The sequence below is a fragment of the Rhinoraja longicauda genome, chromosome 12 (genome assembly GCF_053455715.1).
Source record: "Rhinoraja longicauda isolate Sanriku21f chromosome 12, sRhiLon1.1, whole genome shotgun sequence".
Taxonomy (NCBI): Eukaryota; Metazoa; Chordata; class Chondrichthyes; order Rajiformes; family Arhynchobatidae; genus Rhinoraja; species Rhinoraja longicauda.
In genome coordinates, this window is record NC_135964.1 from 23,359,200 (window position 1) to 23,387,035 (window position 27,836).

Below are 27,836 nucleotides of genomic sequence, written 5' to 3' on the forward strand. Positions count from 1 at the left end.
GATTAAAGATAGTTCAAATGTCTCAAATGAGGTATATGGGAGATCAGGACTGCTCTCTAGTTGGTGAGAGGATGGTTCAGTTGCCTAATAACAGCTGGGAAGAAACTGTCCCTGAGTCTGGAGGTATGCATTTTCAAACTTCTGTACCTGTATGGGCAAAGTCAAATGGAGCATCAGAATCTATGGAGCTTACAAGATCACAGAGAAGGTAGACTGATTTGTTAGGAGGATATATTTTAACAACTGCTGACATGTCACATGCTTGACAGTGGATCAAAATAAATAAAGGTTACATAGAACATCATAAAAACAGATCCTTCAATCCATGAATTCTTGCCCAAACTAATCCCTCAGCCTGTATGTGATCCATATCCCTCCATTCCCTGTATATATATTTGCGTCTACCCAAAAGGCTCTTAAATGTCACTATCCTATTTGTGTCAACCACCAGCCGTGACAGTTCATTGCAAACATCTACCACTATCTGTGTAAATCAAAAGGTTGGCCCGCACATCTCCTTTAAACTTTTCCCCTCTTGCCTTGAAGGTATGCCCTCTGGTATTTGATATTTCCACCCTGGGGAAAAAGATTCTGACTGTCCTATCTATGACTACAATTTCAATCAGGTTTCACCTCAGTCAGTACAGAGAAAACAATCCAAGATGTCCAACCTCTCATTGTAGCTAATACTCTCTAATGCAGGCAGCACCCTGGTAAACTTCATCTGCACCCTCTCCAAAGCCTCCACATTACTTCCTGGAATGGAGTGACCATAATTGCACGCAATACCCCAAATGTGGCAACAAAAGCTTTTCACTGTACCACAGTGCACATGACAATAAACAAAACTCAAACTCATATGCATTCTTTACCACCCTATCTACTTATGTTGCTACTTACAGGGAACAATGGACTTGCACCCCAAGATCCCTCTGTACATTAACACTGCCACGGGTCCTGCCCTGAAAGATGGACTGAAAAGGATGAAGAAAAGTGAAATCAAGACAAAAGTTACATGTTTTTTATTTCAACACTGGAATACATCATAAACAACATAGAACAAACCACTGCTGATTATCTCAGTGGGTTAGGCAGCATCTCTGGAGAAACAGGATGGGTGGCCTTTCAGGTCAGGGCCCTTCTTCAGACTGTCCCCTGACCCAAAACGTCACCTATCCTTTTTCTCCAGAGATGCTGCCTGACCCGCTGAGTTACTCCGGCACCTTGTGTCTATTTTTGGTATAAATCAGCATCTGTAGTTCTTTGTTTCCATGCTGCTGATTATCTGTCGGGCAGACTTGATAAAATGCATTTGGATTTCGTGAAGCCAGAGTTCGTTTTCCTGTGTGTTCCAAACAAGGAAAGTTAGAAGAAATAGCATGATCCCAGAGTATGTGATTGCCATTTTGAAGGTGTACTTATATTAGTGTGAGGTATCACTTGAGGAACATGGGGACACATCATTGATTGGGTTACATGTGGTACAATTTTTTGATTGTCGAGGTAATGGTTGCTTGATGATTGCAAAAAGTCAGTCTTCAAATGAACCAGATTCTGATTTTTACCAGAACAATAAGTGTTTAGTTACTGAAACTAGTGTGCTGCAACTCAGAAAGATATGTTATCACCTATCGTTTGAACTTACTATTATAGAAATATTTGTTATATAGCGTACTACAGCATTGTATTTCTTATTGTATGTTGCATATGTGTGTATATGTCCACGTTAAGAGGGGAAGGGATGTATTGATCATTTAAGTCAAAATTGCTTTAAGAACATTTAAGAGACATTTGGACAGGCTTATCGATAGGAAAGATTTAGAGGGATACTAGACCAAGTGGACCCGTTGGGCCCATTCCTCGTAGAAGGGGGACAGGGAAGGGGAGAGGGTGTCACTCACCTTGGCCCTGTGGCTCCAGCGCTGCAGCCAGAGCGAGCTGTGGACACAAAGCATCTGCTGTATTGGTCGAGAACTCTCACCCTCTCCACTCAATGCCCCTTATCCCCACTCACCCACTCCATCTCCCCCTACCCAACCCCCACCCACCTCCCTCCTCCCCCTCCCCCCCATTCCCCTCCCCCCCACCCCCACGCTCCACTCCCCCATCCCCCTCCCCTCCCCCCCACCCTCCCCCTCCCCCTCCTCTCCTCCACTAGCCCCCACCCCCACCCCACCCCCTCCCTCAACCTGGGCATGTCAGACCACCCACATCCCCCTACCAGCGCTGCAGCCAGAGCGAGCTGTGGACACAAAGCATCTGCTGTATTGGTCGAGAACTCTCACCCTCTCCACTCAGAAGAGTGTTGCCTGGATGTTGCCTGGGTACAACATACTAGAATGTTGCCTGGGTTTCAGCACTTAAGCTACAGAGTGAGGTTGAACAGGTTGGGTCTTTATTCTTTAGAGCGTAGAAGGATGAGGGGGGACTTGATAGAGGTTTTTAAAATTTTGAGAGGGACGGACAGAGTTGACGTGGGTAGGCTTTTCCCTTTGAGAGTGGGGAAGATTCCAACAAGGGGACATAGCTTCAGAATTGAGGGACAAAAGTTTAGGGGTAACATGAGGGGTAACTTCTTTACTCAGAGGGTGGTGGCTGTATGGAATGGGCTTCCGGTGGAAGTGGTGGAGGCTGGCTCGATTTTATTATTTAAGAGTAAATTGGATAGGTATATGGATAAGAGGGGATTAGAGGGTTATGGTCTGAGTGCAGGTAGATGAGACTAGGTCAGGGAGAGTGGTCGGCGTGGACTGGAAGGGCCGAACGGGCCTGTTTCCGTGCTGTAGTTGTTATATGGTTATATGGTTATACCCTGCAAGAGATTAATATATATTGAAAGATATCCAATATATCATTTTTCATTCTTACATTAATATATTTTAAGTATTTTTATTATTATATTATATTATTATTATTACCCTGTGTGTGTGTGTGCATGCGGTGGGGTTGTAGTCTGGTGATTGTCCAGTGCGTTGGGCCGGGGGGACGGAGCTGGGACTACACATCCCGGCAGGCAGCGCGGCGACGGGAGGCACACACAAGATGCGGAGCGGGCGGAGGAGAAGAAGGAGAGCGGCCGCCATTTTGTTGGAGTCGTCGAAGCGGGAGCTGGAGGAGGTGCGTGAGGAGGAGGAGGAGAAGAAGCTGCCTGCTAGGGGTTGTAGTCCGGTGATGGTCCGGGGCACTAGGAACGATGAGACGACGGGGACGACAACCATCTTCCTCCTGCTCGGAATCTCCCCCGGGGCCGGGTGCGGGCGAGAGGGGAGAGGAAAGGGGAGAGGGAGCGACTTACCCCAGCCCCGGGCGGCCATCGCGGTGGGCATCAGCAGGAGAGCGGCCGTCCTGCCAGCAGCCATCTACTTTCGACTTCTCTCTGGCGGCACGCTGCACCACGGGAGGAAGGTCAGGCGCGAGGCATGCTGGAACGGGCGGCGGTCCTCCCGCTGGTCCTCCGGGGGTGGGTAGAGGAGCGCATTTGTTAAAGTCTGTTTATTGGCCGCGACTCCCTGGCCCCCTCCCTCATTGGCTGGCACTCGTGCGGGTGCCATTGTGAAGTCACACGCTGAAGATCATAATGAAATCGGTTTAAAAGGTCATTTTTAAACTTTAAAATCTTTCTAACTTTAAAAATATAACACCAATTTGAATGAAACTTATTTTAGAGGGTCCCCAGGACAATGGTGAGTAAGGTGGGCCTAAAATTGTCACGCTATCGTGTACCGTTTTGGCTGTGTAGAGGGCATGGTACACACATAAACATATACACAGACAGACAGACAGACCAAACGCGGGCGGATGGGACGAGAGTGGATGAGGCATCTGGGTCTGCATTGGCAAGTTGGGCCAGTGTGACTGTGACTGAATGTGATTGTATTGTTTCAACTCCCTCTGGTGGTCAGATGATAAGAAAAATTAAATGCTTTACAGAAACACATGTCAAAACTGTTAATCTGCAAGTATTTTTGCCTGATGTTTGCAGAAGCAAAATGGTGTTGATAACATAAGATTTTCATAGCAATATGCACCTTCTATCTCAAGAAATATAATACTTGCTGCTTCATCTTCAGGTAATTTTGCCGCTATTTAGGTTTGATATTTCTCAGAATCTTTTCGTCTTTTCACTCATGATTGCCTGCTGCTCCATTTCATTTTATAGTTTCCAAGGTTATTTCCGTGCTGTGAGTTTGTAGATATGAGGTTGAGGTTGTTGATACGAGGCTTGCTCGGTTTGAAATCTTCGGTGGTGATGAAGGTTTGTGTGGTGATGAAGGTTTGTTTCTCAGACTGGAGGTCTGTGAGATCAGTGATGTGACTCAGGGATCAGTGCTGCATCACCTGTTGTTTTATATCAACCATTGGGATGAGAATATAGGTGACATGCTGAGTAGGTTTGCAGATGACATCAGTGTTGGTGGTGTAGTGCACAATGAAGAAGGCTGTCTGAGTTGAACAGGATGCAATCATGAAAAGTGGCCCCTTCTGAGAAGTGTTTTAAAGATGTTCAGTGTTGTGGTCAATGTGAATACAACATTCTCAATAAGATTTAGACCTAGACTTTAGAGATACAGCGTGGTAACAGGCCCTTCAGCCCACCGACTCCTTGCCGACCCCGCGATTACTCCTTACATTAACACTATCCTACACGAGGGACACTTTTTCACAATTTTACCAAAGCCAATTAACCTATAATCCTGCATGTCTTTGTAGTGTGTGGGGAAAACAGAGCCCCCGGAGAAAACCCCCGGTCACGGGGAGAACAGACAAACTTCATACAGACAGCGCTCGTAGTCAGCATCGAACCCGGGTCTCCGGCGTTGTAAGGCAGCAACTCTACCGCTGCGCCACTATGCCGCCCAAGATAGCAAAACAAAAAACTAAACTGAATGAGGTTGGTGCAAAATCAGTCATTCAGCAACTAAACCAAGCAGTCAATGAAAGTTTAAGGAAAGAATAACAAATATCAAGCTTTCTTGTTTACCGGTGCAGATCTGGTCTTGAGCTGTTTCCATTTGAAGATCTCAGTGTATCACAGTAACCTATCTCTTTAGCCTAGAGCTTGTACACACACTGATTCTTGAATTACTCATGATAAGCTTCTGCTATTCAGTAAATTACATTTCACTGCAGTATCCAGTGGAGGTAATATCAGAAATTTAGTACAAAGTAGAATAAACATATCTTACTATGCGGTTAGGCAAATCACCAATAGAATAAATACAGTCTGTTGAAGGTCATACTCATTTTCTTCTAAACTAATAACTAATTAGAGTATACCCCATATAATTTTTAAACTATTTTGTCAATGGATGTGGTTTAAATGTCACACAGGCATTCAGAAGACCACGAAGCAACTTATATTGTTGATAGGTTTTGCACTTGCATTGTGAATGCTGGGGTTAAATTTCTTGAAATAGCTTTTTCATACTCTTTCATGAAAGAGAATTCATTTAATAGTACACTGGAATGTCAGCTCCTTGGTGTAAGAGAGACGTTATATTTCTAGCACTTAAATCAAGCATTCTCAGCCAACCTCAGGTCTTTGATAGCCATGCTTGTGTGGTTGCTATACTAAAGCAGGAGTTTAATCACAGATATTGAACCATAAAAATAACCTTTACAGTGGGAGAGAACTCAAAATACATCATGGCTTCTATAAATACTTCAACTCTGGCAGAATTAGAGCTTGTCAATGCACTTTCTGTTCCCTTGCAGAATTTACCCCAACCTTGTTTGATAGTCATTTACATTGATGGCATTTTTCTCCTTCTGCAGATCACAGGTGTTGTCCTATTGGCTGTTGGAGTATGGGGTAAACTCACATTGGGGACCTACATCTCTCTTGTTGCTGAAAATTCCACGAATGCACCGTATGTGCTCATTGGGACTGGCACCACCATCGTTGTTTTTGGCCTATTTGGTTGCTTTGCAACATGTCGTGGAAGCCCATGGATGCTGAAACTGGTGATTATAAAATCATTTTGCTGCATTAAGAGCTGATACAATGTGTGTGTACAAAAAAACATTGCAAATGGAGCTTAAGTGGAGCCATATATCTAGAGTACTGGTTGTAAGATTAATTTTAACATTCTGTTAATTTGCTAATTTGAGAAGATAATTAAAAAATTATTCAAGCATTTTGATAAGTCTGACATGTCAAAGGTGGTGAAATGATACTATTTCAAATGCATATGTAGCTGTGTATTTGCTCTTTGCTTTCCCAGTTTCTCAAGATAATGCACTGCACAATGGTAAATTCCTGCATATTATATTGCTCTTGCTTAAACATTCTCTATCATACTTCAACTTCCAGACAGGGTAGAAGTAGGGAGGACAGGGTTGATGTATAAGGAGAATAATATGCAGGATTTAGTTCCTCTGCCTTATAATATACAAACTAAATGGTCAGGAAGGGAAAAATGTACAGGTTCCCCAATTTAAAAGTTGGAAATGCTCATCCTAAGGATGTTGGCCAATCTATGTGCAAATGATAAAATAGTGGACATAAAATCTCTATAAATTGCTGTTATTTTAACATTTTTAAATAAGCCAGAAGAAAAGACATTCTTCTTCCCCATCTTTGTATTGGCAACAAATAGATTTACACAACATATAAAACAGTCCTCTAACACCCAAACGTTCATGCCAATTGACAAACCACTCATTTTTACGGGAAAAAAATTCTTCCCATATTCCCTTCAACTCCCTCCACGAGATTCTCCCACATATATTCACTCTAGGGGCAACTTACAGTGGTCAGGAGAAGCATAGGCAGTCACAGGGAGAATGTGCAAACCCCACAGATAGCACTGAGGCTCTGAGGTGGCAGCTCACTGGTGCTCTGAGGTGGCAGCTCAAATAGCTGAGCTACTGTGTTGTCCCAGGGTAAGTTAGTGAGTGAGCAACTGGTACCTTAATGTCTGCAGGCAAGCATTCAAATGTCACACAAACTCTTGATATTAACTGCGATTCATTCTGCGATTCATTCCTTATGAACAACAGGTGCTCACTACCTGCAACAGCACAAATACATCCATGAACAAAATACAGTAGATGTTGACTCACATGACACAAAATAGATGTTGACTCGTGGATAGAACAGGTTTGGGGGGATATGCACCAAATGTTGGCAGGTGGGACTAGTGTAGCTGGTACATGTTGGCCAGTGTGGACGTTAAGCCGAAGAGCCTGTTTCCACATTGTATCACTTTATGACTATATGACACACATATGATCACTTGTTCTCTATCTCTGCGATACTGAGTTGATGCTGCATCACACTGATTTTTCAACACTTTTTTAATATTGATGGAATGTACCTATTCCCACTGAGACTGATTGAAAGTGCATTCCTCTTCCTTGCTCAGGGTACAGTATGTATTTTACTATGTCCCTGCAGTATAGTTGTGCATCATTAATGCCTATTGATTTGAGATGATATGAAAATCCACTGGTACAGTGATCAGTACTACTTGGCTTATTTGATTAAGGTTGAGCCATCCCAACCATGTGATTCGCATTTGGTGAGGATTTAGAGATTCTGTAGCTGGCATCAGCATCTATATAACCAAATAGAACATAGAACAGTACAGCACAAGAACAGGCCCTTCGGCCCACAATAACTGTGCTGCATAATTCCAAGAGCATCACTTATCTACTTGCACATAACCCATATCCTTCCATTCCCTGCATATCCATTTGCCTATCCAAATCTCTTTAAATGCCTCTAACGTATCTGCTTCAACCACCACCCCTGGCAGCGCATTCCCGACATTCACCACCCTCTGTGTAAAAAAACTTGCTCCGCACATTTTCTTTAAACTTTGCCCCATGCTGAGAAATGCACTTACCTAGGCAAATAGAAAATGTGGTCAGATGCACTTTCCTGATTGTTCGCCTCCCAGAAAGTATATGTGGCCATCATATAAAGACATTATTTGGACTCAACCTGAACACTTTCTTGTGCACGCACAAATGACAATGACGACCACTCGCTGGCACGCATTGATTTGCTTGAGTGTAAAAGGCATCTGTTGATCTTATCTGATCAAGTAGAGGAGAAAAATTCAGCTACAGAGCAAAGGAAAAAAATCTTAATGTTCCATGGAAAACCAAAATCTTGAAATATATTCCTGATATTAGTTGCACAGTGAAACTCCCTAAAATGTCAGGTGCTGGGGCACACAGACACATTTTCAGCTGCATCATGTTGCAGAAGCAGCATGTTTTGCAGTTAATCTGGTCAATGGCCTTAAATGTACTAACTTTTAGACTTCTCTGTTTTTAGTATGCCATGTTCCTCTCGCTGGTGTTCTTGGCAGAGCTGGTGGCTGGCATTTCGGGATTTGTATTTCGACATGAGGTATGTATGTTTTGAAGTAGCAAGGAGCACTTTTTTTAGACTACAAAACTTGTGGCTTTGGTGAACTGGGGAGTGTTAAGAGTTTTCTCTTTCTAGAATTTAGTAAGGTTTTTCATTTACCATTTAGTTTAAGTTTCTTCCATTATCTTCAATGTTTCGCAGTCAATCGCAGTCATCTCAACAAGCTGCTTGCTAGTGGTAGTTGCATAGTTAATCGGATGGCTTTTCTGTAACTGGTCGGATAAATCATTAAATAAAGACATTAATTAAGTTTGAATTGCAGGTTTAAAGTGAGACAGGGCAGGTTGTCAATCTGGACTGAAAAATGTGTATGTTTGTGGATGCTAAAATTGTCCCGAGTAAACATATCTGCTGAAAATGTTTCCATTTCAAATCACTCTGACACAGAAGAGACAGGGTGAAATTTCTGTTGATGCTCAGTACTGCCACACATATTACCCACCTCACTCTCTCCCTCAAGCACCTGACTCATCTGCAGAATGGTTTGGTCTACGTACGGAAACTGAAGGTCAAGCAGCATCTGTGGAAAGAGAAACAAAGCTAACATTTCAGGTCAAAGGGTCTAACAAAATTAAAATATTACGTTTTTTATGCATTGTTGCTACATGACCTACTGTGTCTTTCCAGCATTCTCTGTTTTTATTTCACATTTCCAACATCTGCAGTTTTTTAATATTAAAATGGTTTGAAATATTGTTACGCAGTAGGTGTAATAAAAACAGTATCAGCAGCATATTTTGTTCTTTGTCTAAATAGCGTATATTTTTTGCCCTTCTGCAGATTAAAGATATTTTTCTCAAGACTTACACTGATGCTGTTCATAATTACAATGGAAAGGATGAGCAAAGCCATGCTGTTGATGATGTGCAGAATAGTGTAAGTTTATTACTTCAATTTTCTTTTTAAAGTAGATTACTGAAGGCAGCTGGCTGCAGTAAATGGCAGAATTTATAAAATATGAAACCAGAACATGAAGTTTGCCTGAAATAGCTGTAGTTTGGAAATTGGAACTGCTTAACTCTGATAATTTGTGTTGGCGTTTATTTTTAAGATAAATCATAGTCTCCAGCAAACTTGTGTAGTAATTGCATTTATCTGCATAGTTATTAGAGAGTTAATGTTATATAGTCATAGCTGTGATAATAGTTGGGCGATTAGAATCAATACTGCAAGTTAACGCTGCATGTTCTTCCCAGTGATGGATCAACTACTATCCGATATAATCGCTCGACTCTTTTAAATCATTTTTCTACTTGAGTTTGACTTAATTGTATTTATAGTATATCTGCTCAGTTTTTCAAAGCTTTTCACTGTACCTCAGTACCTACAATATTAATAAACCTAGAACTAATACGCCAGGTGTGAGGCTACTTAATTATTATGGACTCCTGACTCTGAAATAATTAGCTGGTTTATTCACTGAGGGATTGCTTGCTGTAAATAAATTTCCTGATCGCAATGCATTTAAGAATTATCTCCCCTTCTTTAAGATCAATATAAAGATGAAGTATGGTATATTATGTCCTCTGTGATTCCTGCTGTCAGGATTGACAAACTTATACAAATTGATTGTTCATCTTTTCCAGCTGCATTGCTGTGGTATACAAAACTACACAAACTGGACTACCAGCATCTATTGGCCTAAGCATGGCTTTCCTCAGAGTTGCTGTATAAAAAGCAGTGATTGCAACCTAGAGGATTTACGGAACATGACTATCGCTGCCACCAAGGTCCACCACGAGGTATGTATTGAGCCATGCCAAGTTTGAAAACATACAGGGACCTTGGGCATTTTATCCTGTAGCAAAGATTTGCTTTTGTATGTAATTGTTCTTTATTTCGGAATCCACAAAAAAACTGAAATATGGATACCAAAGATTACAATTAATGTCTTAGTCACGTAATTTTCCCAAACATTATAGACTAGTCTATTAAATCCCAAATTCAAAATCAGTTTTTGTGGTGATTCCGTGAGGAAAGAATGTTGGGAAACAAGTCAGAGTGAATATCCTTTGATGTGAAATTAGGCCATTCAGTTTGCTCCGCTATACACCTCTACACTCTATAACCCGAGACACTCTTGGAGTTAAAAAGAATGAAAAATGCTTTGAAACATTATTAAAGGGTTTGACAAGGCTGTTTCCTCAAGTTGGAGAGTCCATAACCACAGTCTCAGAATAAAGGCTAATTAATTTTGTGAGTGGATCTTTGGAATTCTCTACCCTAGAAAAGTATGAACACTGAACTAAATACAGAATGCTGGAGGAACTTGGCGGGTGAGGCAACATCGGTGGAGGGAATGGACAGATGATGTTTTGGGTCATAACACTTGTTCAGACTATTTGTAGGAGGCGGGAGACAGCTAAAAAAGAGATGATGCCAGGTTGGGTGAAGTAAGTGTCAAAGGCTCGTCTGTCCATTCCACCACAGATGCTACCTGATTCACTGAGTTCCTCCAGCACTTTGTGTTTTGCTTAAGATTCCTGCATCTCTCTTGTGTCTCAATGGAAAGGGAACTATTGGCTTCAAGTGAAATCGGTAGCGTTTAGCTGCACCATACTGTCATATCATATCATATATATACAGCCGGAAACAGGCCTTTTCGGCACACCAAGTCCGTGCCGCCCAGCGATCCCCGTACATTAACACTATCCTACACCCACTAGGGACAATTTTTACATTTACCCAGCCAATTAACCTACATACCTGTACGTCTTTGGAGTGTGGGAGGAAACCGAAGATCTCGGAGAAAACCCACGCAGGTCACGGGGAGAACGTACAAACTCCTTACAGTGCAGCACCCGTAGTCAGGATCGAACCTGAGTCTCCGGCGCTGCATTCGCTGTAAAGCAGCAACTCTACCGCTGCGCTACCGTGCCGCCCGTCATTATGTAAATTTTGTTTTCAGGTCCACCTTGCCTTTTATTTCTCAATTGCATCTTTTCTATTTTGGTAGTTCCTCTACAATAATTGTTGTACACTCATGCTGCTTATCCAATTTCATATCAAAAAACACCCTTTATCTTTCCCCTTAGTTTCTGGCCCATTTTACAGACAAAACTACATGGGGGGTTTTTTGCAAGTTTTCCTCAAAAGGACTGTCCTTCTTGAGAATATATTGAATTGCAAATGTTCACAATTCCCTCAGTGATCTGATGGATCGGTAGGATCCTGGTGAAATGTGAGCCTCACAGACTTGAAGGCACTGGATCCGATCTAATTGGTACGCAGCCTCAGCTGAGATTGCAGTCAGACCAGTGCAGTGGATCGTAGTGTCCTTGTGCTCAGTTGAGGGAAATTCTAGATGGTGACACAGTGGAAAAATGAACATCTCGGCAAGATGTTATTTTCCAGAAGTAGAGCAGATTCAATAATTGATTTTGAAGGGAGTTGGACAATGTACAGAGAAGGAATAAAACTGCAGGGCTACTGGGAAAGAGTTGTTAAGTGAAAATAATTGAGTAGTTCCATTCAATAAATGTGCCAGAGGCACAATGCACCAAATAAACTCCCTCTATTATGTAGGATTTTGTGGAAGTAGACAGCAGCTGCTTTGCATATTACCATTCTTCACAAATTGCAACATTGAATTGGGAGAAAATTTGAAATAAATAAAATCCACATGTATGGGGAAAAAAGCAATTGTTTACTGTAATTCTGTGTTGATAGAACCAAGTAAATATATCAGTAAATGGATTAAAATAGAAAATATAATATGCTTGTTCATTGATTTGATTTTACAGGGCTGCTATGAGTTGGTGACCAGCTTTATGGAGACAAATATGGGAATTATTGCTGGGGTTGCATTTGGAATTGCCTTTCTACAGGTACAAAAACTACAGAGTGATTTTCTGACCATGCAATCAATAACGGGAACTCTCACACATGCCAGAAAAGTGAATTCATTATTTAGATTACATAGATTACATAGAAAATAGGTGCAGGAGGAGGCCATTTGACCCTTCGAGCCAGCACCGCCATTCATTGTGATCATGGTTGATCATCCACAATCAATAACCCGTGCCTGCCTTCTCCCCATATCCCTTGATTCCACTAGCCCCTAGAGCTCTATCTAACTCTCTCTTAAATCCATCCAGTGATTTGGTCTCCACTGCCCTCTGTGGCAGAGAATTCCACAAAATCACAACTCTGGGTGAATTCACAACTCTCTGGAATTTCACTCATAGCTGCAGTTAAATTGATTTTCTTCTTGAGTAGCATAATAATTAAAAAAAATATTTCCCTTCTTTCCCTTTTCCAACAAATGATAAATGTCATTGTAACAAATCATCTCCTCAAATTTCTTTCACTGTCCCCTCTAATCCAACTCCAAGAGTCGGATGTTCAATTGTCATATGTACCAACAACAGAACAATGAAATTGTCCAAACAGCCAATCAACTTGTCTTCAAGATTTAAACAGTTAAAAAATCTGTCTGCCAACATCTCAACTCATTCACAACAACCTACTGTGGCCTCATCTTTTCATCACCCACGAGCCCAGCTTGCCTTATACTGATCCCCTGTCCCTCTCTAAATGTTCAAAGACATTCTAAATGTTCAAGGGTTCAAGGTCAGTTTATTGTCACATGTACCAATTACGGTACAGCAAAATTTGAGTTAACATACATCCATACGAAGTGAAAAGTGTTATGGGAATAGCGCACCCGGTGGTGCAGTACCGGGGATATATTACCCATGAGGCAGTAGCCAAGGAGATCCTGAATTAAAATGGCTGAACCCAAGACTCGAGTGTAAAGCCTCTGTTAATTAGTTGTGTAGCTGTAATGGAGCAGGTTACAGACAGGAAGCACACTAACAAAACAAAAAGCAACAAGACACACAACCACATAAAAGTTAACATAAACATCCATCACAGTGGATTCCACATTCCTCACTGTGATGGAAGCCAATAAAGTTCAAACTTCTTCCTCTTTGTTCTCCCGCGGTCTGGGTAGTCAAACCATCCGCAGTCGGAGCAATGAAAGCCCCCACAGCCGACAATCGAAGCCCCCGTCAGGGAGATCAAAACTCCAGCATCGGGCGGTTGAAACTCTCAGCGTGGCATGGAGCTCCCGAGCCAGCCTTACCAGAGACCGCGGGCTTCACAATGTTAAAGACCACAGACCCCGCGGTTGGAGCTTTGATCCCCGGCAAAGGGATCACAAGCTCCGCAATGTTAAAGTCCTGCAGACTCCCGCGGCTTGGAGCCCCCGTCGGTCTCCAGGAAAGGCCGCCAACTCCACGATGTTAGGCCCCAGTGGGGTCGGAGATACGATACGTGAAAAAATCGCATCTCCGTCGGGGTAAGAGATTGGAAAAAAAAATCTCCCAACCTTCCCCCCCCCCCCCCCCTCCCCCCACACCCCACATAAAACCAACCAAGAAACATCAAAACATTCTTTTTAACACATACTAAAAATAACAAAAAGAAGAAAGGACAGAGAGACTGTTGGCGAGGCAGCCACTGCTGGTTCTCCCATCTCTCAATCTGTCATTCTAAATCTCAACTCTACCACACCTTCTGTCCCATTGGCCCACATACTCCCTCTGTACTTTGGACATCGTTTACGAATGGATCCACAATGCACTCTCCTTCCATCTTGCATTCAGCTGTCAGTGGCAATCAGTCTGGTTGATGGCACCATCTTGCTTCATTCATCATATCTAACAGTGGTAATAAAATTTAATGCACTTTTAGTTGCCTCGGCTTTCTTTTTAGTTTTTCCACAGTCCACCTCCTAGAGCAAAGCGGCAGGATAGACGCTTTCAGGGATATTTGTTCCAATATCATAAGGCTCTCCCATTTGGTCCTGATCCAAACATAGAGCTGGCTGTGTTTAATAAATTTTACTGCACATGTGAAAAGTTGATAATTTCTTAACCCTGACTTTTTAGTTTAGTTCAGTTTAGCTTAGTTTGTTATTTTCACGTGCACCGAAGTACAGTGCAATGTTTTTGTTTGCATGCTAACCAGACAGAGAAAAGGCTATACATGAACACAATCAAGCAGTTCACAGTGCACAGATAAAGAATAAACGGTCCAACATTCAGGGCAAGATATCAACAGGTCTGAAAGGAAATGAAAGAGAGCATTGCTAGTGTAAGATATGCTGCTGTTGAAAGGAAGATTTAAAAGAGAAGAACATTAGTAATGGATGATAGCAGATCCTCTTCTAGGACCACACGCAGTGCCGCCAAGCCCCGGTGCCATCTTGCCCACGCTCCGGCCCTTCCATTTTCGAAACAAAATTCCACCCTGCTAAAGGATATTAATAATGTTTAAATTATTATTTGTAAATTTTGTTTTAATCTTTGCAGTTAATTGGAATGTTGCTGGCCTGCTGTTTGTCCCGATTTATCACTGCAAACCAGTATGAAATGGTGTAATACATGCAAGGAAACAGGTGGGTTCTTTTTGCAAGTAAAATTTACAGATATTTTGGGTGATGTAACATTCCTACCCATGATAATTAAATACTGGCGTCATTAATGTATCAATAAGCTAAGAGGGGGGAGCGGGGGAACCTCGACAATAAATGCTAGTGAGCTTATGCAAATATTCTCAAAAAACCCTCACAGTTTTCTAACAACTTGTTTTCTTTTGCAGGAGACATGATCTAATTAGGCAGTTTGTTATGTAGGATTTGTAGAAGACCAGCCAGCATCCTCAAGCAGAATATTCTTTCTATTATTTGTGGTGCACCGTTTTTTCGCATCGAGTTGTGCAATAAAGGGCAGCTTTTTACCTTGAACATCAAAGCTTTTAAGATGCCGGAGACTGCAGCAGTTTATTTACTTGGTTAACCTAATGGGATTCATACTGTGATTTCACAGGTACCATATTTGCTTTATGTGGCTCTGCATGTGGAAACATGAGTTTTATGGGGATGCGGTATGTAGGTGGGTAGAGGATGTTTAGCAGTGTCACTGGAATTTCTCACCTCATTTATTTATAGTGAAAAATATTGATGACTATTTCTCGTAGATATTCAGGTTTTGATTTATTTCATACACTACTGTTGTTCTGCCATGTGGGCTTAGAAATGGGGAAAATGAATTACTGGGGGAAATAATATAATAGTACTGTAGGGTTTGAAGGGAAAGGTAATTGTGATTTCCCTGAATCTAAACTACAATTCAAGTTTTGTAATTAAGATGTCATTAAACATTACTGCTTATGGCCCTATATGTAGCCTCCTGCCCTTTGTAAAGTGTAGTTTTACTGTTTGTTATGTGAACCCAGTAAATAATATTGCTTCTATTTTAAGTATTTGTATGTTATCATTTACACTGTAATGTAAGTAGCAGGCTGTTAATCAACCATTAACTTATTTGTTTTCTTTTCATTGCCTATGTAGCAACTGATGTTCCCGCGGAATAGGTTATTTAATAAGATGGGACAGTGTTAAGCAACCCTAAAAAACATTTCAGACGTAAATTGTAGTTGAATTTAATGCATTTTAAAACTGCCACTAGCCAGCATGCCAACATGACTGCAACATTGTGAGCTTTTGTGAATTCTGTATTAATAAAAATTGTTAAGTACAACTGTCTTGAGATCTCTTTTTGTGGTTGTAGTGCTGTGAACTATATACAATATTTAAAGATACAATATTTTCCTTCAAACCAAACTCTAAGCTTCATTTAATTAAACTTTTTTAAAAACCTGGTATTTAAAATTGTGGCATTGTGAAGCCATGATGATTTCAAAGTTACATATCCAAAACCTAGTTGGCAAATGCATAACTTAGAAGATTTTAATAAAGACATTTTTACTTTGATTTCCTGGGGTAAAATAGTTTAATGCATGTTTTTGCATCGTGCTTTGCATTTCCAGTCATTTTTTTAATATGATAGTACCTTTCATTTATTTAGCAGCATAAGTTTCCTTGGCAAATTTTATCTTTAATGCTACATCAGCTGAAACCACTGATAACACAATTCATATTATAAAACAATTTGATAAAGCACTAGTTAATGTTTTAACGAGTGTCTGACTTCTTCATTGGTTGAATTTTCTGTAGAAGTGCAAGATATTCAAACTCTCAATGATGATTACAAATATATTTAATACTTCTGTAAGGAGCAGTATTACATACATTTAAGAGAAACTTGCATTGCAAAGCAAATGCCCATGCTCATTTCTCTTGCTTGCCTCGACTGAAGTAAAAATAGATTAAGTCTTTGCTCCCTGATTATGGCACACAGATAACCTCTTTAACATAGCAGTGAGAGTTGTTAGTGAGATTTGGTAGAGATCAGCTGCACCAGTCTGGAATGCTTCTGAACCACCATTGTACAGTGATGGCAACATTGACTTCTAGGCACGTATATGAGGTTATGCTTGCAGGTGACTGCATAGATTTCAGTAAGGACAAAGAATGCATTTTGAACATTGGCCCTTTAAATAGCATAGCTACACAGTAAAACATATTTTGTGTGACCTTTTCCTCAGTGTCTGTTTTAAGTTTCATCAGAAATTGCTAATGAATGCTTGCTTTGCCAACAACTCTCAATTTTCTGCACCGTAAAGCATTCAAGTATGCTTGGCCACCGTGGTGTTCAGTCTCCATGGATTCAAGTATGCTTGGCCACCGTGGTGTTCAGAGTCTCCATGGATTGCTCTGCAGCCAAGGCTAATATCACCTATTTGATTTCCCAATAACACTGTACACCACAACAAAGACCATTCTTCCTCTTGAATCATCACAGTGCAAACTATTGGAAAGTTAAAAGCAATTTAAAAAAACATTAAAGACATTAGGTTTAGAGAAATCTGGGCCAAATGCAGGCAGATGGGACTAGTGCAGATAGAGCATCTTGGTCGACATGGGCAAGTTGGGCTGAAGGGCCTGTTTACACACTGTATGACAACAGACTGGCACTACGCAAGGTAAGCTTATTTTCAAAGCCTGAAAGACATTCATGATGTAGTAGATTTAGTGTAGTATAGTAAGTAGATTATAAACAATAGTGAATGGGTGAGACCATTGGGCAAGAATATCTGACTCAAGCCACTGACTGGAAGCTAATGTAGGCTTACAAGCACAGTGATAAAGGTTGAGTCTGGATAAACACAGTAGTTTAACCGTCAGTGATTATCAATGAGCTTCTCTTGGCTAGGGAGAACTGTGCAGGCAAATAAAAGTATTGGGGTAGATAGCAACTTCCATCACTGCAACAGGAGGTGATGAGAGAGACCATAAGATCTAGACAATCTGTCAACAGATGGAATAGAAGCTGCCAGTACCCACAAAATTCCACACCCAGCACTATAACCAGAGTGCAGCCCTGCAGGCTCACACCCCAGTGCAGAACAACTGCACATTTGACCAGGCCTGTGTAATATCAACCTTCAAAGGCAGTTTTCCCCCATCAAGCTGTGTGGTGATTCAGCACCAGGTTTGGGTCAGGTTCTTGTAACATCCTGACCCTTGTGCATCATTGAAGGACATGGAGTGGAATTATTTCCCTAATGCTCTGATGAGAAGCCTTATTTTCAATTTCCCATTCCTAGTTCCAGTAGCTTGCTTTCTGTTCACTTTCCCTATCATATCCTATTGTAAAAGGAGTCATAGAAAACTTAGATCATTGAGTTTATGCCATTAGAAAAAATGTTATCTAGCCGATCCCACCTTCTGCCCAAGATCTCTCGCTCTTCAGGTCGCGGTTCTTTAAGCACCAATCCAAGTACTGTTTACATGTTGTGAGGGTTTATGTGTCTACTACCCTTTCAAACTGCGAGTACCAGATCCTTCACAAACTTATTGCTCATCGTTTTTCTCATCCTCTGCCATTTATATTGAACTAGACGACCCGTGGACCCGTTGGGTCCAAACCTCTCCTGCGGGCCCAGCAACCCTCCCCCCTACTGACGACCCTTGGACCCGCTGCCGACCGGGGAGTCTCCCCCAGTGCCTGAGGCTGGTGAGGGGGGAGAGGAAAGGGGAGAGGGAGCCACTCACCACAGCCCCGGGCAGCCAACACGGTGGCCAGCAGCAAGAGAGCGGCCGTGAGGCGCTGCCGCATGTACGTCCTGCCGGCGGCCATCTTCTTTGACCCTCTGCTGCCGCGCTGCATCACAGGAGGAAGGTCAGGCGCGGGGCATGCCGGGACGGGTGGCGGTCTTCCCGCCACTGCTGTGCGGGGGGGGGAGGGGAGCACATTTATTAAAGTTTATTAAGTTAATTACTTTTTAAATGCAACAAAAAATTATCAATGCACACCACAGGGGAATGGTGAGTAAGGTGGGCCTAAAATTGTTGCGCTATCGTGTACCGTTTTGGCTGTATTTCGGGAACATACCTATATACAAATATATATACAAGATGAGAGTTTTAGTGAGATACAAGTGGACCAGTTGGGTCCAAACCTCTCCTGCATTGGTGCAGCACCCTCTCCTCCCCTCCCCCCACCCCTTCATCCACTCCCCATCCCCAACCCTCCCTCCCCCCTCCTCTCCCCCTCAACTTTTCACCCCATCCTCTCCCTCCCCTTCACCCCTCCCTCCCCTCCATTCTCCCACCTCTCACCTCTCCCCCCTCCTCTCTCCCCCCACCCCCTCCACAACACCCCTCCCTCCCCCTCCCCATCCCCGACCCCCTCGCCCATCCCCTTCACCCCTCCTCCCAATCCCCTCTCCCCGCCCTCCCCACCCCCCTCCCCCCCTCCTCCCCCTCTACCCCTCGGCCCAACCGTGGACCCATTGCTGGGCGGGGAGTACCCCCATGGCCATAGGCGGGCAAAGGGGGACAGGGAAAAGGCACTAACCTCAGCCCCGCTTCTCCTGCAGGCCTCTCCTGCGGGCCGGGCGTGGAGCCGAAACGTCTCCAGCAGCTTGGCTGCAATCTGCAGCGAGTGGCAGCGATGGCATGGACCCATTTCCAGGCGGGGAGTGTCTCCTGAGGCCATGGGTGGGCGAGAGTGGACAGGGAGAAGGCACTGACCTCTGCCTCATTTCTCGTGAGGGCCGGGCGTGGAGCCGAAGCCTCTCCTGCTGTGATCAGCGGGGAGCAGTGGGGAAGGCCATCTTGTGGATCCTCTGCTGCACGCTGCACCACGGGAGGAAGGTCAGGCGGGGGCACGCCGGGAGAGGCGCCGGTCCTCCCGATGGTCCTCCCGGGGGAGAGGAGCCCATTTATTAAAGTTTATTAGGTAAATTGTTGTTAAAAAGTAACAAAAGTGGGTTTATTCAGACCACGGGGGAATGGTGAGTAGGGTGGGCCTAAAATAATCACTCTGTCGTGTACCGTTTTGGCTATGTAGAGGGCATGATACACACATAAACACAAACTTATACACACAAACAAACCGAGAGTTTTAGTAATAAATAGATAGATGTATAGAACAAAGAACAGTACAGCACAGGAACAGGCCCCTCGCCCACAATGTCTGTGCCAAACGTGATGCCAAGATCAACTCATCTGTCTGTGGGATCGACTCAATTTGCATCAGTCATGCATCTACGATATTAGTTCAGCGCTATGTTGTATTTCATCTGGGGTTTTTTTCCCCTCTGGGAGTGGAGGACAGGCCTGGCTACATCTGCCAAGCATGTCATCCTGCTTTCAACACAATGGCATGAAGATAGAATTCTATAAGTTTAGGTATCTAACCAACAAACAATCCCCCCCCCCCTCCACTTTTTCCCTCCTCTCATCCCTGTCCCCTACCTGGATGCACACCCATTTGTCCCACAATCTTGAGCCCTTTTTCTACTTACCCCTTCCACCTTTATCCCTTCCTCTGGATTCACATTTTGTTTCTCCTATCTTATTTCAGACTTTTTTCTTTTCATATCTGGCCTTTGTCCATCATCTGCCAATCAATCCCCTTCATATGTATCCACCTATCACCTTTGTCCCACCCCACCTATTTTCCAGCTTTCTCTCCCAACCCCCCCCCCCCCACCCCCCACCTCACCCACACACACACACACACACACCCACTACAAACAGTCGAAAGAAAGTCCCAACCCGAAACATCGCCTATGCATGTCCTCCAGAGACGCTGCCTGACCGGTTGAGTTACTCCAGCACTTTGTACTTTTGTATGTCATCCTGGTCTGCTTTTTGCAATTCCTAGTTCAATGTTCTTTTGTCTCTGTTCTCAATCTCTAACTGTTCCCATTCACTCATTGACCAGATGACCATTGTCACCCCACTTTTGCACTATCAAAGACTTCCCCCTCCCCCAACCCCATACTTCCTGCAGCTTTACAGCTTCTTTCTGTTCTGGCGAAAGGTATTTAACCTGAACTCTGTTTCTCTTCCCACAGTTGCAGCCTGTCCAAATTATTTTGTTTTTTTCATTTTAGATTTCCAGCATCTGCAGTATTTTTCAAGTTTAGATGGGACCTGAGGATCACTATTTTCATCCAGGGGGTATTTGGAATTTGGAGTCTGAGGGATTGGTGCTCTCATAACATTTAAGAAGTATATAGATAAGAATCTGAATTACTAAGGCAAAGAAGGCGTCAGACCAAGTGCTGCTAAATAAGATTAGTATAAATGGGTATTTAATATTGCCATGGACATGGCGGGCTAAAGGGCTTTAATCTGTTCTGCATGACTGTACGATCCCATATGTCCATTTGATCATATTCTCTTCTGAGAATGATTCTCAAAGGTTCTGTTGAGCATTTTATAAATCAAAGATTTTTTTTAATTGAATGTCTTACTCCCTAATTTTATTCCATGCTCACACCCCAAGAATTCCTCAAATCAAAATCGCTTGCTCATGAATTGACTCTTCCTGCCCAGCATGAGGAATGCTGCCTCTGCAGGGAGAAGAGGCAAATATGTTAAAAGCAGAACAAATTTACGAAAATTGAGAAAGCTTTCATCATCTATGTGTTGTGCTGATTATCTGGGAAAACGCATTAAAATTTTGAGAAAAACATCAGAACCCATTGAAAGCAGCCCTATCAGCATCACGTAAGGGTTAGGAAATAAGCAGCCCTTGGTTCATCCAAAGCACCAAAGGGAATTGATTGTGTGAAATAATGAGGAAAAATATTATTTAAAAAAATTATAGCATTAAGGTTTACTATAAAATATTATTTTCTCAGATTTCAAAGAATGACTGAAAAAATTTATCTTCGCTGACAAATTAAATACATGCTAAATAGTGGATAAATATAGTCTAAACGTTAAACACTGAACACTTATATGCAATATTCTGTTATCAGCTGGGATTCTGTCGCTACATCAAGGTTTCACTATAATTTAAAATAAGTTTCCCTGAAAATAAATCTAAAGATATTCGTCTTCCCATCTAAAGTCTGTCAGTTAATACAGAAGTCTGCAAAAAACCATCAATGAAGGTGATGATGCAAAATATAAAATAAAATTGTCACTTTTTCCATTGTTAATGGACTGTTCAAATTTAAAATCAGCTTGTACTGATCTGAGATCTATTCATAATTTCAAAGATAAAACCAATATATACTCAGATATATTAAATATAGTCGTATTAAACTGTAGTGCATTTATTTTAATTGTAAAGCCTATATGTCTTTGCTTTATTGCAATTAATGTCACATGAAATACATTGTTTTGAATGGCAAGGAATCATTCAAACTGAACATATTGAGACTGATTTTCATAATTACTGCAAACTATCAGCGACTTAGTCATTGTTAATCAAAATGTTACAGGAGTCAGACAAACTAGAGACAGTTTTATTTGAAGGATCAATGAGTCAAATAAATTTGATTTTATGGCAGGGAAGGAAGGTTGAGATTAAAGTAGCCATTGTATTTCAATGTTTGGAAAATTGATTTCTTGCATGCAAAATGTGTTTTCTGCATTCCTCTAAAACAGATCTCCTAAAGAGATTGACAGAATAAGGCAAAAATTGATTAAAGGCAAGACTGTGCCAATTTTTGCACAGAATCAAGCGATAAAATGGGGCCAAATGCAGATTCCATCTGGAGTGCAAGCTACGCTCAAAGCCGCAGCATCATTATTGTGCTGAAACCTGGGAAGCGAGACAGAGCTTAAAGAACTCTCCTGCGGCAGCAACAGCTGCTGAAAAAGCTGTTGTGGAACAGAGGGCAAACACAGGGGAGAAGGACCTGGAGCTCTCATGGGTGCCTAGGCACTTCGCACACTATGGTCTATCTTGATTAACTCCTGTCCTGCAGGTAGCCCCAAGCCACCGTGAAGTGCAGACAGATCACAGGGGGGCAGTCATCGCAGCATGAAGCTCAGAAGAGAGCTAAACAAAAAAAACTGAACAGTGAAGGAAGCACTCCAGAATCATTTTCCATTACAATGACCCCATCAAAAACTGAGGCACCGGCTACTGTGTGCGCAAGACATCAATGTCACTGTGCAGATCCTGTATTTCCCCATCTCGTTTCCATTACCTGCACAATGCACTCTTAGCTTTTCTACAATTGGTCACTGAAGGTCACCAGTTGCCCCAAAGATTCAGATTTCTGCTGACAGTGGAAGAAACAGTGCGAGCTGTGATATCATTAGCTACATGTCCTCTCGAGGTTACGAATGCCCGAAGTTATGGACACCCCATATATATGAATGAGTGTTTTGGAGACTGGTGAGATGAATGGGGATTGGTTTATCGGCAGCCGCAGGATTGCATACAGCTTAGACATAGAAAATAGGTGCAGGAGTAGGCCATTCGGCCCTTCGAGCCTGCACCGCCATTCAATATGATCATGGCTTCTGCCAGGCGTGATCGGGTCATTTCATGCTTTCTCTACCCTCGCACCCCCGAGCAGCAGCAATTGGAGCAGAGCAGGGAGCGCTGCACAGACTCAGCCGCTTACTCACTGAGTCATTGAAACCGGCGGCAGTTCCTCTTCCCACACCTTCTCATGCTTCCATCACTGTTGTTTCTACGATCCTCTCCCACACACTGTTCTGAGTTATTCTCACTTACAAACAGTTTGGGTTACAATCAGTTCTCGGGAACAGGACCTTATCATAACCCAGGGACTCCCTGTAAGCAACTAATACAGAGAAACGTCTCCATGATAAGATTGAATTCTGTATGGAAATATCCAATTCATTTCCGTAAGGATGCCATTTTACCTGAAAATTATGTCAAGTATAATCTGGCCAGGGTAAAACTGCTTCTATGATGTTTGTAATAATTTTTATGATTTGTGCATATAAAGTTAAAATATTATTTTCATTGGATACAAAATGATTTACTTAAATATAGTTAAAAAAAGAAAAAAGAATCTGCTTTGAAAATCTAGCCAGAAAACTAACCTCTTCTGCACTTCTTCAGCCAAAATACAGTTGACATCACCTTGTTACTGTAATTTCTACAACGAATCTGCTTCTTAATTTTATTCTTAATTGTTAACTGTATGTTTGTGTTGTCATTTGTGAGTGGAACACCAAGGCACATTCCTTGTATATGCACACTCTTGGCCAATAAACGTATTCATTCATTCAAAGTAGTTTAGTTTAGTTTACAGATAAAGTGTGGAAAAAGGCCCTTCGGCCCACTGACTCGCACCCATCAACGATCACCTGTACACTAATTCTGTCATCCCAGTTTTGCATCTTACACACTAGGATCAATTTACAGAAGCCAATTAAGTTACAAGCCTGTCTTTGGAATGTGGGAGGAAACTGGAACACCTAAAGAAAACCCACGCGGTCACAAGGAAATTCCGTACGGATAGCACCCATAGTCAGGATCAAACCCGGGTCCCATAGAAACATAGAAAATAGGTGCAGGAGTAGGTCATTCGGCCCTTCGAGCCATCGCCACCATTCAATATGATCATGGCTGATCATCTAAAATCAATACCCCATTCTGGCTTTTTCCCCATATCCCTTGATTCCCTTAACCCTCAGAGCTAAATCTAACTCTCTCTTGAAAACATCCAGTGAATTGGCCTCCACTGCCTTCTGTGGCAGAGAATTCCACAGATTCGCAACTCTCTGTGTGAAAAAGTTTTTCTTCATCTCAGTCCTAAACGGCCTACCCCTTATTCTTAAACTGTGACTCCTGGTTCTGGACACCCCCAAAATCGGGATCATTTTTCCTGCATCTGTCCCATCCTCTAAGAATTTTATATGTTTCTATAAGATCTCCTCTCATCCTTCTAAATTCCAGTGAATACAAGCCCAGTCGACCCATTCTTTCATCATATGTATCTTAACCTGGTGAACCTATGCTGCACTCCCTCAAGAGCAATAATGTCCTTCCTCAAATTAGGAGACCAAAATTGCACACAATACACCAGGGCCCCGTACAACTGCAGAAGGATCTCCTTGCTCCTAAACTCAAATCCTCTCGCTATGAAAGCCAACATGCCATTAGCTTTCTTCACTTCCTGCTGTACCTGCAAGCTTACTTTCAATGACTGATGTACAAGCACACCCAGGTCTCGTTGCATCTCCCCTTCTTCTAATCTGACTCCATTCAGATAATAATCTGCCTTCCTGTTCTTGCCACTAAAGTGTATAACCTCACATTTATCCACATTTTACAGCATCTGCCATGCTTCTGCCCACTCACCTAACCTATCCAAGTCACCCTGTAACCTCATAGCATCCTCCTCGCAGCTCAAACTGCCACCCAGCTTTGTGTCATCCGTAAACCTAAATATGTGGCATTTAATTCCCTTGTCTAAATTGTTAATATATATTGTAATCATCTGGGGTCCCATCACCGAGCCTTGCAGCACCCCACTAGTCACTGTCTGCCATTCTGAAAAGGACCCGTTAATTCCTACTCTTTGTTTCCTGTCTGCCAACCAGTTCTTTATCCATGTCAATACCCTACCCCCAATTCCATGTGCTTTAATTTTGTGCACTAATCTCTTGTGTGGGACCTTGTCAAAGGCTTTTTGAAAGACCAGATACATCACATCCACTGGCTCTCCCTTATCCATTCCACTTGTTACATCCTCAAAAAATTCCAGTAGATTAGTCAAGCATGATTTCCCCTTCATAAATCCATGCTGACTTTGACTTATCCTGTCACTGCTTTCCAAATGCGTTGCTATAACATCTTTAATAATCGACTCAAAAGACACAATTAAATATATTTAATGTCTGAGAAATAAAATCTTTAATAATCGACTCCAGCAAATTACCCACTACCGATGTAAGGCTAACTGGTCTATAATTCCCCAATCTCTTTCTCCCTCCTTTCTTAAAAAATTGGCTACCCTTCAGTCCACAGGAACTGATCCATTGGAAAATGATCACCAATGCATCCAGATTTGTAGGGCCACCTTCTTGAGTACTCTGGGATGCAGACCATCAGGCCCTGGGGATTTATCTCCCTTCAGTCCTAACAATTTACCTAACACCATTTTCTGACTAATGTGGATTCCCTTCAGTTCCTCCCTTCCATTAGATCCTCGGTCCCCTAGTCTATCCGGGAGGTTATTTGTGTCTTCCTTAGTGAGGACAGAACCAAAGTACTTGTTTAACTGTTCTGCCATTTCCTTGCTTCCCATTCTAAATTCACCTGTCTCTGACTGTAAGGGACCTACATTCGTCTTCACTAATCTTTTCCTTTTTACATACCTAAAGAAACTTTTACAGTCAGTTTTTATATTCCCCTTTCTCTCATGTTCTTTTTTTGCCCTCTTAATTAACCCCTTTGTCCTCCTCTGTTGAGTTCTAAATTTCTCCCAGTCCTCTGGTTTGCTGCTTCTTCTGGCCAATTTATATGCCTCTTCTTTGGATTTAACACTATCCTTGACTTCCCGCATCAGCCACGGTTGAGCCGCCTTCCCAGTTTTATTTTTTCGCCAGACAGGGATGAACAATTTCTGGAGTTCATCCATGCGGTCTTTAAATCTTTGCAATTGCCTCTCCACTGTCAACCCTTGAAGTATAATTTGCCAGTCTATCCTAGCCAATTCCCGTTTCATACCTTCAAAGTCTCCTTTATTCAAGTTCAGGACCCTGGTCCCTCAATTAACCGTGTCACTCTCCATCTTAATGCAGAATTCCACTATATTATGGTCACTGTTGCCCAAAGGGCCTTGCACAACAAGATCGCAAACTAATCCTTCCTCATTACACCATACCCAGTCTAGAATGGCCTGCCCTCTAGTTGGTTCCTCTACATATTGATTTAAAAAGCCATCCCGTATACATTCTAGGAAATCCTTCTAGTCTCAGGCACTGTAAGGCAGCAACTCTCCCGCTGTGCCACCTCTAATTTTAATTGTTCAAATTTATGTTTTAAATATGTTAGTTATGTCCACTAATATGGTTAGAATAACTTATCTGATATTTGAAGGTCTTATCAGGCCATATTCACAAAATCACTTTTCTGGCTTAAGATAATCATCACCGACATTTCCCAGATTGTATTTATGTAATTGGGAATTTGAAAAGGGATAATAGCATACCTGGCAATGAATTCTAATCGTAGTAGGTACATTAAGAACATAAATCTTTAGCTGAATGTAAAATTAATTTGTTTTGTTTTAAGCTCTTATTCAGCTCTTGCACTGATTTGCCCTTCCATCCCAATAAATTGTCATTTTTGTATGTTGGCGATTCCCTATAAATCCTACAAATAGCTACAACTGGAATGAGCACTTTGGTCCCAACATAAACAGCAGCAAATAAGATCTGTGCAGGTAAGTAAAAACAGAAAATGCTGGTATGGTCAGCAGGTCAGGCAGCGTCTGTAAAAAGAGAAAGGGATATTAATTCAGAGAAACAAATGTTTCTATTTCCATTTCTCTTGCTTGCTTCAACCCACAACCTTGCCCTAGCACTGAACTACTGGGAGCTTGTAAAAGGTTGCACTACATACTGTGGCTTGCACTATTGTAGCATGGTTTATCTCCTATAACTCCTAACTCACAGTATATTTATTTATTGTGGTGATGTGTTTAATATGCCTGTAAAGCTGCAGCAAGTAAAAATGTCATTGTTCTGATCCTGGTGCATACGACAATTAACCACTCTTTACTCTTGACTAATAAGCTGAGTGTTTCTGTTTCAGATTTCCAGCATTTGTAGTTCTTTGATTATCAACCGCAACTTCTGAAGGATGAGTTTACGATTGAACAATGAATTTCAGAGCAGTTCAAATACATTTAAATAATAGCAGATAAAAAAATCACTTTAAAGAATTAGCCATACAAAAACCATTAAGACAAGGTAAAAAAAAAGGTACAACACTTACTTTTATGAGCTCAAATAATGATCCCCACTAGCCAGCACTGGCATTCGTCTGCTGTGCTTAATGCATCCATTTCAGCTGCTGTGTTTAGTGCATTCATGCTCTGCTATTTGGGATTTTGCAGCGATCCAATAGCAAAGCAAGAAGTCAGCTACATCGGCATATGACCTCCACTTCATCTCCAACTGCTGCGTTGCAATCCACAAGCGTACGTGGGAGGCCTGAAGAGTGAGCAGAAAACAACTGGTGATTCTCCACGGAAACATAAGCGAAATCTGAGTGCAATTCAGCCCATTGACTAATAA

The 27,836-nt window shown here is 42.1% G+C and overlaps 1 protein-coding gene and 1 long non-coding RNA gene across 3 annotated transcripts in view; one reads left to right on the forward strand and one right to left on the reverse strand.

The window, feature by feature from the left end:
• The window catches only part of tspan7 (tetraspanin 7), a 68,644-nt gene extending 52,711 nt beyond the window's left edge, over nt 1–15,933 (forward strand). Inside the window, exons 2-8 of the mRNA XM_078409178.1 lie at nt 5,776–5,964; nt 8,288–8,362; nt 9,164–9,259; nt 9,970–10,125; nt 12,127–12,210; nt 14,704–14,789; nt 14,993–15,933. Of these exons, the coding sequence (XP_078265304.1) occupies nt 5,776–5,964; nt 8,288–8,362; nt 9,164–9,259; nt 9,970–10,125; nt 12,127–12,210; nt 14,704–14,772 (669 nt within the window). The 3' untranslated portion in view covers nt 14,773–14,789; nt 14,993–15,933. The remainder of the gene's footprint in view (nt 1–5,775; nt 5,965–8,287; nt 8,363–9,163; nt 9,260–9,969; nt 10,126–12,126; nt 12,211–14,703; nt 14,790–14,992) is intronic.
• Nucleotides 1,017–27,738, reverse strand: LOC144598776 (uncharacterized). Of its 2 annotated transcripts, XR_013547899.1 has the most exons (5): nt 27,535–27,738; nt 8,826–8,903; nt 7,851–8,070; nt 3,296–3,565; nt 1,017–1,342 (listed from the first exon to the last, which is right to left on the reverse strand). It is a non-coding gene; the product is annotated as an uncharacterized LOC144598776 (long non-coding RNA). The 2 variants fall into 2 exon arrangements; XR_013547898.1 differs by lacking the exon at nt 7,851–8,070.
• Nucleotides 27,739–27,836: the final 98 nt, after the last annotated feature.